This window comes from Mixophyes fleayi, chromosome 1, assembly GCF_038048845.1.
Source record: "Mixophyes fleayi isolate aMixFle1 chromosome 1, aMixFle1.hap1, whole genome shotgun sequence".
NCBI lineage: Eukaryota > Metazoa > Chordata > Amphibia > Anura > Limnodynastidae > Mixophyes > Mixophyes fleayi.
The window spans coordinates 152,292,704-152,309,102 of NC_134402.1; the positions used below are offsets into that span (position 1 = coordinate 152,292,704).

Genomic DNA, 16,399 nt, shown 5'->3' on the forward strand with positions numbered 1-16,399 from the left:
GTGAGTAATGCTATGGGGACTCGCACAGAGTTCAGCAACGGACATGACAGGACATACAATGGAGTCAGACAATAGACAGACATGGGACATGAGGTAGAGAGGACCCTATCCACGAGAGCTTACATTCTAGAGGGTGTAGCATGAGATTCACCAACGGTAGAAAGACTGGACCTGGCCTATCTGAAATACTAATGAGAAGTCCATTGATATTAACATAATCTCCCTCCATACTTCTATCAAGCCTTGACTTTCAGCTGACTAATTGAGATTATAAACTATTGTAAGACCCTAATGAAAAATAATGTTTTCTATTCACAGGGAAAATCTGCATTGCTTAAACTACCAGACCAAAGGTGTTATTCAATCCAGACAGTGATTGGGTATATGTGAAAATGCATCTGCAGTAATCCTCTTTGGAACCCAGGTGGAAAGGCCCATATCAAATGCTGCTGACAGCTGTCAAGTACCAAGGGTTGAATAACTGGGTCCAAGGGTTGAATAACTTGAGCATCACATTGCTCAAACTGTTCTTATTGCAATGATATGTTACACTCCTGGTGCAGGAGGCAATGCAGCTGCAGGAGGAGTGTAAAATATCTTCATCCCAGTTGACAGTTTGAGCACTGGGGTTTTGACTTTTTTAAGGGATCTATCCTTCTGATAGATTAGATTAGAGATATATTCCAATTCCTATTTATTTGCCCTGCAATGTCCTTTAAGAAAAGTATGTGCTCACATGCCTCACTATTCTAATACATATGACACCTGTCACATATGTGCTCACATGCCTCACTATTCTAATACATATGACACCTGTCACATATGTGCTCACATGCCTCACTATTCTAATACATATGACTCCTGTCACATATATGCTCACATGCCTCACTATTCTAATAGATATGACGCATGTCACATATGTGCTCACATTACTTACTATTCTAAGGAAAGTATATCAATGATTCCTGACCCATTTACTTGAGCAGATTATTACTAGTATTATTTCACTGACAGCTTGCAGCAACATGGGAGAAACAGCAGGTGGGCTGTAAAGCCATCATGTTTTACAGCCAAAGAATTGAACAAAACTATGTTTCAATAATAATCCACTTCTGTTTCTTGATTACTGATTTGTAAACACTGGAACCTGCTTAGTGGGAAATAGTCAATGTTGTATAATTATGAGGTCATTACTTAGTGAAAAGAATAAGCAATTACTATGGATACCATTTTATTTGCAGAGCAAAAGCTTTCCTATGGTTACCATTAGAGTGCCCAGGAAGCTACTGTTTATGATATATATTTCATTAAGGAGAATTCTGTAAGGGTAATGAGAACTTCAATACTTATGTATCTAAGCAGTGATGTTGTTGTCTAATGGACTGTGCTGTGTAGAGACTGCAGAAGACTTATGGTTAGATGGTCAATTTGAGTTCATATCACTCACTGTGTATCTCTCTCTCTAAATATATATATATATATATATATATATATATATATATATATATATATATATATATATATATACAAGTTAACCCGTGCATGATACTCATGCATTCTAGTCAAATCAAGCTACTTAAGGTGTTAAAAAGGTTCTTGTCATGCATTTGGGCCATAGCCCAGGCCTCAACCACCAACCACTCCCCACTGTCACCCCCGGCAACCACCAACCACTCCCAACTGTCACTTCTCCTTTAAGAAATATATATATATATATTTTTTAAATCTTTATAAACACTTTTAGCAATTAACAAATTAAATTAACAAATTAAAAACATCTTAGTATACCAAATTTCTGAATTTTTTTCCCCACACACACTAAGAATTTAGTAGGTCAGTGTATAACTCCGCCCAGCAGGTGGCGCTGCAGCTTGGTTTTATTTTTTTCACACACACACACAGACAGACTAACATACGCCACTAGACATTTATATTATATATAGATATATATATATGTAGTGTATCTTGTGTAACTACTGTACTGATAAAATAACTGTTTCCTCAGCTACTTCTTACAGAGTACTGTACATGTTAAGTTTTTATCTCTCATTGTATCAGGCTACAAAAGCTTTGTGAATCTGTAATGAAGAGGTAGCATCTTGTAACTTGCATTCTGAATCTATGGTAGTTTGAATACTGTCTTGATGCATATTCCTGATAAATTTTATTCTCGTCTTTGTTACTTTCTAGAATCCTCCAGGTCTTGAATCCATCCATATGTGGCATAAAATATCTTTCATTTAACTTCACAATGTGAACCATACTAAAACCAGTGGTCTTCAGTGGGAAAGTTTGATAACTATATTTCCAATTGATGAGTCATAGTGAGAAACTTGAGCAAGGCTGTTCTACTTGCACTGTTAATTAAATGGAGTCAAAAGTTAAAGTATAGCACAATAGCCTTACAAGAACAGAAAATGTACACCATGGACTTTGATAGTGGTAACATTTCTGAAAACTAGGCTAGATGGAAGACGCTTATTAGTTACAAGGTTTTATCCATTCAAGGATAAACATGTAATACCTTTGAGTATTATGTTGCCTAATATGGTAATTTTTTCCCTTTTAGAAAGGCATTGCTATTGGTTTTCAATGGATTAATTATGGATGTTGGGTAGGATATATAGTAATCTTAAATAATGTTGCACTTCAATTGGCTACGTGTCTGATGTAGACGGCTCTGGTATTTTATGTATTGTTAGCTTGTATTGCTGAGTGCATAACTTAACTCCAAAATGGAATATAATCTGCCAGAGAGGTGTTGGGCAGCATCCGTTAATATATGTTGCTTATTTTAGAATATGTGCAGCTGTCCTTAGATGGCTAAGCTGGAGGCTATTTACCTGTTATGAATTGAATTTAAGGTGTGTCTGATTAACGTCCTATTTGGTTGGTTTAAACTTCACCAGTGCATTTGCCTTTAAATTTACTACAGGCAACATATGGTTCAGCTATAAACACTTTACAATAGCTTTAAACCAACTAATAAAGAAAGGTGTGCTTCTCCAAGTGGGAAAAGCATATTAATACATTCCTCAGTAATAATATGAGTGATGGACTGTGATACTTAGCAAATATCATGTACAGCTATACATATATTACCTGATGTGGCACATGATGGCTTTCAAAACGTGACATCTAGAATCCACAAATTGCTTCCCATGAGTTGTCAATCTGAATCACCAGCATCATTAAATCAACAGTGCTAGATTTATTTATTCAAATTAAATTAAACTTAGTTTCAACTTCAAAAACGTAATTTGTCCCGCATCCTGTATCTTGTATTTCATCAATTAAATGAAAATACATTATTCTGTCTCCATTGTTAGCTTGTTTATTTGCTGTTCTTCAATTTAGATGAGCCCTTAAAAAGCAATCTTACTTTCATTCTCCATTCCTTCTGTTAAATATTTCCTTTCATATGGTTCTAGTCTACAAAAGTTGTTTAAGAAACTACACAGTTTTTATGACACATCCTTTATTCACTCAGAAAGACGCCAAGCCTACTGAATAAGTAATACACATTGGTGGCAATGGAATATAATTTCCCAATAATGCCCGTAGAACTTATGGTTGTATGCAAATTCAGTGTTATATATATAATCAATCTGGAAGCTATTCCTCCGTCGAGAGTTTTCCAGAACTACTTTTGTACATTTCCTGGCTGAATCCTTGCATTAACAATACTCGGTGTTTGTTCTCACCAGTTATTATTAAATTCCCAACATCAGAGACAGGATATTAAATTCTCTTCCTCCTCGCTATTTATTCCCATTTTTTTCTATAAAGCCATAAACCTACCCACTGACACCGAGTGTTATGAATCTCATAGATAATGAAGTCATTACCTCTTGCAGGATCCTCTTCATTTTGAGCAGTAATGTCTTTACAGATGTACAGTCTTGCATCATCAATCTAAACGGCAATGATTCCAAGCCAGCAATATCTTCCTGTGCAAAGGGCCATTCTAAAGATGGGCTGTTGGGCATTTGGCAGACATGAGGGCACTTAGTATCTTCTTGATCATTCTCTTTTGGCAAATGTAGAAAAAGGTTTCTAAAAAAATAATTGGGGAACATGATTACAATTATACAAAACTTGAAAACACTGCAATAAACAGTATAATCCAATATCACATACTGAAGATCTAGTCACATTTACAATTTACAAAATAATATAATTTTACTAATGCAATGCTGAAAATATTGTCAATTAATGGAATACAGTGTCCAAAGTACAGGCAAATGATATATGAAATAATACTGGCGATCAATGAAATACATATTGACTTATGTGACAAATTAAAGTTTACTCTAATACTACACATCGACACCTACAGAACACCGGACCTAAGACCAGTTCATAAAACTAATGTGTACAAGCCATGCTCGGATGGGTGATGCAGGATATGTTTATATCCTGTGGTTTACTCTGATGAGCTGTGATTAGCAGCAATGAGGGCCTCAGCCAAGGAAAAACACTGTTTTTATGCCTCTGAATGCTGTGAAATTCATCCTGCGGCGACAGGACAGTTTTAAATAATGCTAAAATACCGCAGAGATAATATGAATAATGGTGTATAAAATATATTATACTGATGGTAGTTGACTCGCTATAGTAAAGGTTTAACTGAGCCTTCCATTATAACTTTCTATTTTCAGGTATTAATATCTTAGGAATAGTAAAACAATTCTACATAAAAACGGTAGGGCAGAGAGATGTTAGCAAGTTAACTATGAGGGGAAACTTTCACAGGATTCTGCTCAGCCAGTTTGTAGAAACAGCAGTTTAGAGGAGATTTAAAAAAAAAAAAAAATCTAATTGGAATTTTGTCATTCTCAACCTAAAGGGGGGAATTCAATTCCCCCCGAAGTACCGCCGCGCTAAAACTATTACCATTATTACGGTAATAGTGCACGTAATTACCGTTATTACGGTAGTTCTAACGCCGCCTTTTTGATCGCAGCTCACGGTACTTCGGGGGGAATTGAATTCCCCCAAAGAATTGCATCAACATAGCCCGCGCGCCCCCCCCCTCTCTTTCCCCGCTGGGCAAAAACATCATCATGATGTAGCAGAGGGGCCGATGATTCCCATCAAATTCCATCATCAATGCTCTGCCCACTTCACACTAGAGTAAAGTGGGATCCATGAGAGCGGCCTACTCTGTCTGAAACTTGGTAGTCTCCCAGACATTCTGCGAGAGTAGGCAAGTATGGATTGGTAATTAAGTATATTTCTGCTTGCTTATAATTATTATTATTATTATTATTAACCTTTATTTATATATTGCCACCATATTACACAGAGCTTTACAGAGAATATTTGATCATTCACATCAGTTGGGTGATCCACTGTGACCTTGCTTGGTGGACAATAATACTGCCAGGCCTACCAGTTTTGCAATGTCAGCCAATAGTATATCTCCCTGCATGCAATGGCAGTAATAGTTAATATGCCCCAAGAGGGAGTGGGTCCTGTGTAGGGGATTGATTTGGATATTACGGAGATTGCATGCCATGGGTGGAGCTTTCATGAGCTAGCCTGGCAAAAGTTACTTTAGAGGGGCTGCCAGTCCACAGTTGGTTTTGGACGCCTTTCAAATTCATCCAAATTTAAATAAAGTTTTGACTTTTTTCTTACCAGAAACACATCTCCATCTGAACGGCAGTCAATTGATATCTTAAACAAACTGAAGGACAAATGGTCCTGAAAGCCATAAATATAAAGTGCTGGATCCTGGGACAATAAGGTGAGGAGTCTCAGTATTTGAAGTGCCCCCCTCCTGGGCTCTACATGTGAACTGTATTCGGCCTTTCTCCCCCCACATGTTTGCATTGAGGTGCTGCCTTCTCCTCTCCACGCAGGGAGGCTGCCTATTTAAATAGGCCCAGAGGGCCATGTGCCAGTATTGTCCTTTTAGATCTAATAACCCATGCCCATCCACCCTGGGCATGGGTTAGCATGACAAGGTTTTTTCAACTAACTCATTGCTTTCAAGTACAAAGAGGTATCATAGTTGCAGAAAACACTTAAGTCAGTAGCACCAGTTTCTAGCTTAGTCACCTTTTAAAAACCTGGTGAATGTATTATGACCCAAGCATCAATAGAAATAAAGAACTGTGTAAAAAAGTTTTGTGTGATCCTGTCCTCAATAATAACTTAGACAGCCCTGACAAGAAATAACTTGTATAAATGAAGGGGCTGATGAAATGGAAGAAGAACAATGGCTATCATTGTTTAGACTGCTCTGTTCCTTATTGAAGATTTAATTTGACATTGTACCAGAATGAAGCATACATTACCAATTGTTTATACTCTATAAATGTGTTAATAGTTTTAGTGGAAAGTCAAGCAAACAATTTGGCTGTAAGTTTATTCTGAGGTCCCTGTAGAAGATAATTTGCATAAGTGTTATTCTGAAAGTATATGTGAAATAGCAATAGAACGCATGTGTGTTTTACAACCTCACAAGAGAGTATTAGTGGGACCATGGAGCTGTCATATTAAGTACTGATCCCTTACACAAAGCAGTTAATACATATGGAAAAATACCATTTGTTAACACCAGACAAGATCCACAAAAGAAGACAATGAGAAGCCTGCTGTTATAGAAGTACATATTTGCTTGGCACTAGTTTGATTGAACAAAAACAACACAGCAATAATTATAGAGGACAGGGCAATGGCTGACAATGAGCAACAGATGTAGCTTTTGTTGTTATATTGTTTTATTTCTGCAGCTTATGACAATATTCATATCTATAAACCATTACACAGTACTGAAAACAGCATGAGCTACAAAGTTTAGTCATTTAATATGCTACAAATATTCATTGCTAAATCACAACTTAATTACTTTATTATAGCAAAATATCATTATATATCCTATTATTTCAATTCACATTAAGAATGAGCACATATACTCCACTTTTTACCAATATTGTTTATATTTTATAAATAAGTAAATGTGGGATAATATGAGTTGATAAAAATAAAGTGCATAGCAAAATAAGAAAACAATCTACAGAAGCAGCATGATCTGCATGGTACACAAATAAACACAATATGGCTATTGTTAATGTTATTAGCAACAAGCTGGGTGTATGATTTTCATCTTCTATAGAAGTGAGTTTGACACCTCAAACATCTCATACCAGTTTAACACTTCCCTTAACTCCTTTTGCACAATTAATCCAAACTACAAATTATACCCCAAATATTATTATGTTACTTCTAACATTAATAGGGATACTATTATTAAAGGTTTTTTGGAACCTATTAATTAATAGCCGCATCCACCTTCCCCCACCCCGTTAATTATCATGCCTAATCGCAACAATAACTGTGAGGTCATTTAATACAAAATCATCCAAGGACAGCGCATTCCATAAGACGCTGTCCCGCGATGACTTTAATTTAGCAATGGCAGAGCTTTTCTGAGCTTGATAAATTGGCCCACATCGCAGTCCCCATTGACAATTTGTCCACAGTCCCCACTGAGAAACTTATACTACTTTAAGCTATTGTTAAGTATCTATAATACTTAAAAAAGCTTAAAAATCTGTTTCTTTGTCTATATATGAGAGTCATAATAAAATCTACAATTAGAAGTATTTAATTAATATTAACCATTCCTTTTTACTGTTAATGTATTTATTGCATGCTAATGCCAAAACATTATGTTATCATACAGTAGCATACCTATAGGCTAACCCCATTACTTAACACCAGGTTCCCACTTCTCTGTCCACAGTTTGGAAAATAATCCAAGCTGAGATCAGAGGGGCAGGATGACAACTTGCTGTTGCTGTGCTTGTAACTTGCATCTGTACAGCAAAGTGCAGTAAGGAAACAGGTGCCAGGAGTGGAGAGATATTGAGGTACATAATGGAATGGTAAGTCATGTTATTATGTACCGCCAAAATACAGTAAACTGTTTTGTTCAGGTTTTTTAGGTAAACCAACCCTTTAATAGACAAAATTTATCTTTAAACATAAAGTTTTAATTATACAATACTTTACGTAAACATTTTAAAATAAAAAGAAGTTATACAATAAATGACCATATATCCTATATTTTTGGATAACATTACAATGGTAAATAAGAAGAGGTAATCTTTCTAAATGTGGTTTGTCACCCAAATCACATCTGGAAAATGTCAAAAGTGCAGTAGTACTGCTTTCGTGAGTATTGGGTTTATGGTCCTGTTTATTCTTAAAGTACACAGCAACAACAACATGCTGAGTATGACTTCTGCTTTAAAAAAATGTTAATTACAATTGAGTTAGAAAGTGGTGAATACTAATCAGTTAATTTCCATACTTTAACACAAACTCATTAAGGAAGATTTCACCTAACCAAAGACTACATTTAAATAAGTCAATTTTTCTCTTCCTATTTGAATCAATCATGGGACAATTATATACAAAAAAAATCAAGTAGAGAACAACAGTGACTGTGAACTGTAGCTACACCCAAACAATAAAGAAGGATTAATTATGTTTATTACATCTGGTGATTTTAGTGCTTTTTTTTCCATTTTCAAATATATGAAGTATATAATTTCAATTCAATGCTATTGAAATTAAACAGTTAGCTGCAATTTATCTTGCACGCAGGGAGTTTCTTATAGCTTATTCCTAAAGTTTTCATCTGTTCTCACCTGTCCAAAGGTCACATGATTGGCTCTTATGAAATTATATACCAAGCTCTATGGCCCAGAGGGTATCACTGATATGTTGGCGAATACTTTAGCAAACCATACTTTATAGATGGTTGTGGCTTTTAGGTTTAAATAATAGTCTATTAGTAAGGCATAAGTGAATAAATATACAACATCTAAGAGCTAACAACTGTTTTCAGCTTGCTATGTCTTTTCTAATACATGATTAATCCTACTATGACAGGGGCAGATATAGTGTTTGTGACTGCTTATTTGATTACAAACTGTAAGTATATAAATGACAGGATAGATAAAAAAGATATTACTGCATCAAATGTGCACATAAAAGGATATAACAAATGCCAACTATAATAACCTGGTATTAGGAAGACATCATCCATTACATTTTTGCACATGTTCTGAGACATTGAGTTATGGAAGAAAATAGTCTGGCTATTTTAAATAGACTGAAAAGACTGTGTTATAGAATACATTGTGCTTCCGGTTCCAATTGTGCTTCCGGTCTCTGGACAGGACAGACGTGTCCTTCTTGCTCTCCGCTGGAGCCCAGCTTGGAAAACTTCTGGGCCCTGCATTCCAGCTTGGAGATGCCCGACTCCTCTACTGGATGCTGATCGCTGGTGAACACTAGTCCCACGATGCATCCCCCTGCTGCCATCCCTACTCTCGGCCGTGGCTTCGGCCTCACTCTCCGGCCACTCCTGGCGCGGGCTTACCTACTGCTGTCCACTTGCCTGCAATGCCTGCCGCCTTCTAGCACCCGCTGAATCCGGCTCCGCCTCAGCTATACTCACCGTGGATGATGCCTGCAGTCTTCCTGACCTCCACGACGCCGCTTCCAGCCTCCGCTCTGTCTCTGCTCTACTCACCTGCAGCCTTCCCGACCTCTGCGACGCTGCTTCCTGCCTCCACGTCACAGACCTGTGCCGCGGCTCTCCTTCAAGTCCTCTAGTCGCTGTTCCTCTTGGCCTGTGGTCTCCAGCTGCTGCTGCTCCGTTACTGGTGCTTGGGCTTTGGATCCTCCTGCTGCCACTCTGTAACGGGTCCTCTGGCTGCCGATCTTCTGCTGGTCTCCCGCTGCTCTGTCCCTGTGGCCTCTTCGTTCCGGTCCCGACGCTGCTGTTTGCCTCCAGTCCTGCGGATCCCATCCAGGTCAGTGTCCAGACCTCCAGCTGCTATGTCCTGGACTTTGCTCCTCGATTCCTGAGGCGCCCTCACTGCTCCGGCTGTTGCCTCTCCCTGGCTGTGCCCCTGTGCCTGGAGGCATCCACGGCCTCGTGCCTCATCAATACTGGCCTCCATCTTTGTTGGCCTTAGTGCCCCAGTCTCTGCCTCCTGCCTCCGTAGGCTACCCCACGTGCCCCTGCCCTCCCCCACCTACAGCCCTTACTGAGGCCTACTGACCTCACCCAATGTCCTGACCCGCCTCCGGATCCATCTGAACCCGTTCTGGACCGTTCATACCGCCTGCATTACCCTCTGGGTCCACCTGAACTCTGGTCTGTTTGCCTCGACCCTCCGAACTCTGATCCCCCTAATCGCTGGACCCCTGGACCTCTCCTGCTCCCTGGACCTTTCCTGGTTCTGGTCCCCACGAACTACTCCTGCTCCTGTGATTACCTGGAACTCCTTGTCCCGTGTCCTTCGTCTCTCCTGGTACGGAGGACTCCCCATTTTTTTCTTGTGTTTTATTTCACCCCACCACCAATCCATTTATTTAACTTAATTTTATCTATTTATTTAATTACTCCACCTTATTTTACTGTTTACTGTACATTGTTCTGCTTTGCCACTCCTCTTCTCCATCTACATTGTTTACATTGTCTACACTGGTTACACTGCTATACCACTGCCCTTCTGTTTCACTCTGTCTGGTTCTGTGCAACTCACCTCCCGTCTTTCCACGCTCCATTAGTGTCATCTAACTTTACTCGAGTACTCTCCTCCTGCCTCCATTGCCTCTTTACTCTCACTCCTGCCCCACATCTCTCACTATGCCACCCCGCTCCTTTCCCATTCCCATCCTCTCCCCGAGTCACCCTTACCGGTCCTCCTCTCATGGTCCCATCTCTTTCCTGGGCTCCAATAACCTCTCCCCCACTCCCCCCCACTGGTCCAACTCTCACCCCCCCCCCCTGGCTCCATCAACCCCGACAACCTTATCCGCATCTCCCCTCATCCTTCCCTCCCCTTCTCATGTGCCCTCTGGAACTCTAGGTCCATTCGTAACAAACTAACCTCCATCCACGACCTCTTCATCTCTAACTCTCTCAACCTTCTTGCCATCACTGAAACCTGGCTCACTCCCTCTGACACCACCTCACCTGCTGCCCTCTCCTATGGGGGCCTCTCCTTCACCCACTCCACCAGACTGGACGAGCGTCCAGGAGGTGGAGTGGGCCTCCTCCTATCCCCCTGCTGCACTTACCGGGTCATTCCCACCGTACCTTCCCTCTCTTTCTCCTCCTTTGAAGTTCACTCAATCCGTCTCTTCTCTCCTATCCACCTCCGCGTCTGCGTCATCTATCGTCCCCCTGGCCCTACCTCCCTTTTCCTGGATAACTTTGCTGCCTGGCTCCCCCACTACCTTTCCTCTGACCTTCCTTCCATCATACTCGGCGACTTCAACATCCCTATTGATAACTGCTCTGACCCTGCCACCATCAAACTTCTCACCCTCTCCACCTCCCTTGGCCTCACCCAATAGACCTCCTCCCCCACCCACTGTCTTGGCCACTCCCTTGACCTAGTCTTCTCTCACCTCTGCAATCTCTCTGATTTCTCAAACTATCCCTTCCCACTCTCGGACCACCATCTCCTCTCCTTTACTCTGTCCTCCTCCCCTGCTCCCCTCCCGCCGAAAGTCACCCTCACCAGACGCAACCTTGAAGCGATTGACCTTACCTCTTTCTCCTCCTCTCTTGATTCTCTCCTCTCTCCCCTCCCTTCCCTGGCCTGTCCAGACCAAGCGTCCTCTCTCTACAACCATTCACTCACTACTGCCCTGGATGCTGTCGCCCCCACCGCTCCTATCCGCCGCCGCCTTATTCCTCAACCGTGGCACTCCAAACTCACTCGCTTCCTCCAAAAGTGCTCCCGCACTGCCGAACGCCTCTGGAGGAAATCTCGCTCCCTCGCTGACTTCCTTCACTTCAAATTCATCCTCTCCTCTTTCTGCTCTGCCCTCTCCCTTGCTAAACAAACCTTCTTTAAATCCCTCATCTCTTCTCAGTCCTCTAATCCCCGCCGCCTCTTCGCAACCTTCAACTCCCTCCTTTCTCCCCCCCCCTCCTCCAGTCCCACTGTCCCTCACCGCTGCTGACATCGCCACTTTTTTCTCTTCCAAAATTGAGGCCATCAGACTTAACATCTCTTCTTCTTCCCCCTCTCCCCCTGCCCTTATTGCTCCACCCCCATCCAACACGCAACTCTGGTCCTCCTTCCACCCCACATCTGGCGATGAAGTTCGCTCCCTTATTCTTTCCTCTCCACCTTCCACCTGTCCGCTTGATCCCATCCCCTCTAACCTCCTTCGTTCTCTCTCTCTCCTACTGCCTGCTCCTACCTTGCACACCTACTCAACTTATCACTCGCCTCAGGTGTTGTACCCTCCTCATTCAAACATGCTCTCATCTCTCCTATCCTCAAAAAACCCAATCTTGACCCCACCTCCCTCGCCAACTATCGCCCCATCTCACTTCTCCCCTACGCCTCCAAATTACTTGAGCGGATAGTCTGCTGTCGTCTCACCAATTACCTCTCAGACAATTCCCTCCTCGACCCTCTCCAATCTGGCTACCGCCCCCTCCACTCTACCGAAACTGCCCTGACCAAAGTCACCAACGACCTCCTCTCAGCCAAATCCAGGGGTCACTTCTCCATACTCCTCCTCCTCGACCTCTCTGCGGCCTTTGACACTGTGGATCACCCCCTCCTTCTGCAAACTCTTCTCTCTCTTGGCCTCTCTGGTTCTGTCCACGCCTGGTTCTGCTCTTATCTCGCCAACCGCACCTTCTCTGTCTCCACATCTGGCTCTGCCTCCACCCCCTCCCCTCCCCCGGTTGGAGTCCCCCAGGGCTCTGTTCTCGGCCCCCTACTATTCTCGCTCTACACTTACTCACTCGGGACTCTCATCTCCTCCTACGGTCTTCAGTATCACCTCTATGCTGACGACATTCAGCTCTACGTATCTTCTCCTGATCTCTCTCCCACTCTCCTCTCTCGTGTATCTGACTGCCTCTCTGCCATCTCCTCTTGGATGTCCTCGCGCTTTCTCAAAATGAATATCTCTAAAACTGAACTAATTGTCTTCCCTCCCCCCAGGCTCCCCTCTCACCACAACCTCTCCATCGTGGTTAATAATTCAACCATCTCCTCTGTCACCCAGCTCCGTTGCCTGGGTGTCACCCTTGACTCCTCTCTCTCCTTTGTCCCCCACATCCAATCTCTAGCCCAAACCTGCCGCTTCCAGCTGCGTAACATTGCCCGCATCCGGCCCTTCCTCTCACAAGATGCCACCAAAACCATCATACACGCTCTCATCATTTCCCGCCTCGACTACTGCAACCTTCTCCTTATTGGCCTCCCCCTCTCCCACCTCGCCCCCTTTCGCTCTGTTCTCAATGCGGCCGCCCGACTCATCTTTCTCGCACGCCGCTCCTCCTCCGCCTCCCCTCTCTGCCTTGCCTTACACTGGCTCCCCTTCCCCTACAGGAACCTTTTCAAGCTCCTCACCACCACTTACAAAGCCCTCTCCCAGTCTGCTGCCCCCTATATCTCCAACCTCCTCACCATTCACACCCCTGCCCGCTCCCTGCGCTCGGCCAATGACCGTTGCCTCTCCTCCACTCTGATCACGTCTTCCCACTCCAGAATCCAAGACTTCTCCCGAGCTGCTCCCCTCCACTGGAACGACCTCCCTCGCTCCATCCGTCTATCACCCAGTCTGTGCTCTTTCAAACGGGCACTCAAAACTCACCTGTTCCTCAAAGCCTACCAACAATCCACTTAACCCTTACCTTGTTGCACCTTCGCAAACATCCTTCTCTCGTTCTCCCCTCTCTCCACCAGCCCCGCCTTTCTCTTCCTTACTTTAATGGCTCCCTCCTGTGCCTGTTTGTCCACCCTCCCTTAGGATGTGAGCTCGTATGAGCAGGGCCCCTCTCCCCTCCTGTCTCCATACCTGTTCTTCTACTCCATCTTCGCTCATATGTCTGCCCGGAGTTCTGAAGTATTGGTACTTTGTGTTTATTGCTCTGTACTATGTCACCCTGTATGGTCTCCTGTTTGTATTATGTACGGCGCTGCGGAAACCTTGTGGCGCCTAACAAATATATGATAATAATAATAATAATACATTGTGTTTCATGCAAAAGAAAATGATCTCCAAGATAATCGCACCCAAAGTAGATATTAGCACTTATTGGGTAAATTTGAAAAGTTGCTTGTGCAACTGTACCCGAATGTGAAGTGAAAATTAGCGTTAGGTGGAGAGTTACTCATTGAAAGTCGCAAAAACTACTTTTTAAGTTTTGGGTGGAGATGTTTTTTTAAATGTTATAAACTTTTTTTCATCAGTAGTTTCTACAAAATGATTAGTGCGACATGGACACATTAAAATTTAGCAAGCCTCAATTATCTGCCTATTTGCATATTTACATGAATAGAAGAATCAATTTAGCTTGCTAGAATCCTCAATTGTCCTTGTCAAGCAATAAGAACAACAAGGGCTATAGAAAATATATTTGCTATAAACTTTTAAAATGATGATACTTTAAAAGACTAGGGGGTATTTATTAACATCTGACAATAAAGATGATTATTGCTGCTTTTCAAGGCAATAGCAAATCACATATCACCATAATTTATCATTAACAGCTTGCTGAGACAGCTCAGTGATACTGGCCTAAAGCAGTAAGTTTTAACTTACAGCACTCTAGGGCTACTCTGAGAGGATATGTACATGGGTGACTTGTTTAGCCATTCCATGAATGTGCAGTGGAACTAAAATTCCAGACTTTGACATTCACTTAGTTAAAAAGAAAAATGAAATGTAAAAAAAAGAAAACAATATGAAAAAAATATAGACCATTGAAAATGATTTATTCAAAGAATAAAGCATTTTTTTTTATTGATTTTCTTTTCCATAGAAACATAATCGGTGAGACCCAGCAAATATTACAGACAGCAGGGGAGTTAACGCCCACAATAGCTTTGCTATCTCCAGTAGTAGCCCCTTGATATACAGGGTGAGGCACTTAAAAATATAGACCCCCTAAATCTACTGTTCTGGGATACACAGCTGCTCCAAACTCATTTTCCTGTACAAGTTAGACTGAAGTTTCCCTTACAAATCACAGTAAGGCAGTGTTAGGAAATATATTGTGTTTGTGCATTCAAAACACGAATGTGTACTTCATTTAAAGAACTGCAAATAGATAAATATGTTTCAACATTTATTGAGTAGGAAATACACTATTTTATTTATAAAAAAAAAAAAAAATCTGTACAGGAATAAAGTGATTTTACTCATATCAATCAATCAGATTCTAAGTTCAGAAAAAAAACAAATGTCTAATTGACTGCTATGTGTTACAGCATTTTTTTTTTATAAATACAGTCATGGCCAAAAGTTTTGAGAATGACACAAATATTATTTTTCACAAAGTCTGCTGCCTCAATTGTTAGTCCCTCTTTGTCATGACAATGATCTTTATCCCCAAAACAACATTTCCACTGCATTTCAGCCCTGCCACAAAAGAACCAGCTGACATCAGGTCAGTGATTCTCTCGTTAACACAGGTGAGAGTGTTTATGAGGATAAGGCTGGAGATCACTCTGTTATGCTGATTGAGTTAGAACAAACAGACTGGAACCTTTAAAAGGATAATGGTGCTTGAAATCATTGTTCTTACTCTTTTAACCATGGTTATCTGCAAGGAAAGACATGTAGTTATCATTGCTTTGCACAAAAAAGAACTTCAAGGAGAGAGGTTCTATAGTTGTGAAGAAGGCTTCAGGGTGCCCAAGAAGGTCCAGCAAGCACCAGGACCGTCTCCGAAAGTTGATTCAGCTGCGGGATCAGTGCACTACCAGTGCAGAGCTTGCTCAGGAATGGCAGCAAGCAGGTGTGAGTGCATCTGCACGCACAGTGAGGCGAAGACATTTGGAGGAAGGCCTGGTGTCAAGAAGGCCAGCCAAGAAGCCACTTCATTCAAGGAAAAACATCAGGAGCAGACTGATATTCTGCAAAAGGTATAGGGATTGGACTGATGAGGACTGGGTAAAGACATTTTCTCTGATGAATCACCTTTCAGATTGTTTGTGGCATCTGGAAAAAAGCTTGTCTGGAGAAGGAAAGGTGAGCGCTACCATCAGTCCTGGGTCATGCCAACAGTAAAGCACCCTGAGACCATTCATGTGTGGGGTTGCTTCTCAGCCAAGGGAGTGGGCTCAATAACAATTTTGCCATGAATAAAGAATGGTATGAAAACATCCTCCAAGAGCAACTTCTCCCAACCATCCAAGAACAGATTGGTGATAAACAATGCCTATTCCAGTATAATGGAGAATCTTGCCATAAGGCAAAAATTATAACTAAGTGGATAGGCGACCAAAACATCAAAATTTTGGGTTCATGGCCAGGAAACTCCCCAGACCTTAATCCCAATGAGAACTTGTGGTCAATCCTCAAGAGACGGGTGGACAAACAA

The 16,399-nt window shown here is 41.8% G+C and overlaps 1 protein-coding gene across 2 annotated transcripts in view; it reads right to left on the bottom strand.

Annotated features, from left to right (window-relative positions):
• Positions 1-16,399, bottom strand: part of CCSER1 (coiled-coil serine rich protein 1) — a 794,335-nt gene that overhangs the window by 291,309 nt on the left and 486,627 nt on the right. For both annotated transcript variants that reach the window (XM_075201724.1, XM_075201734.1), the window contains exon 6: positions 3,849-4,056. In XM_075201724.1, the coding sequence (XP_075057825.1) occupies positions 3,849-4,056 (208 nt within the window). The remainder of the gene's footprint in view (positions 1-3,848; positions 4,057-16,399) is intronic.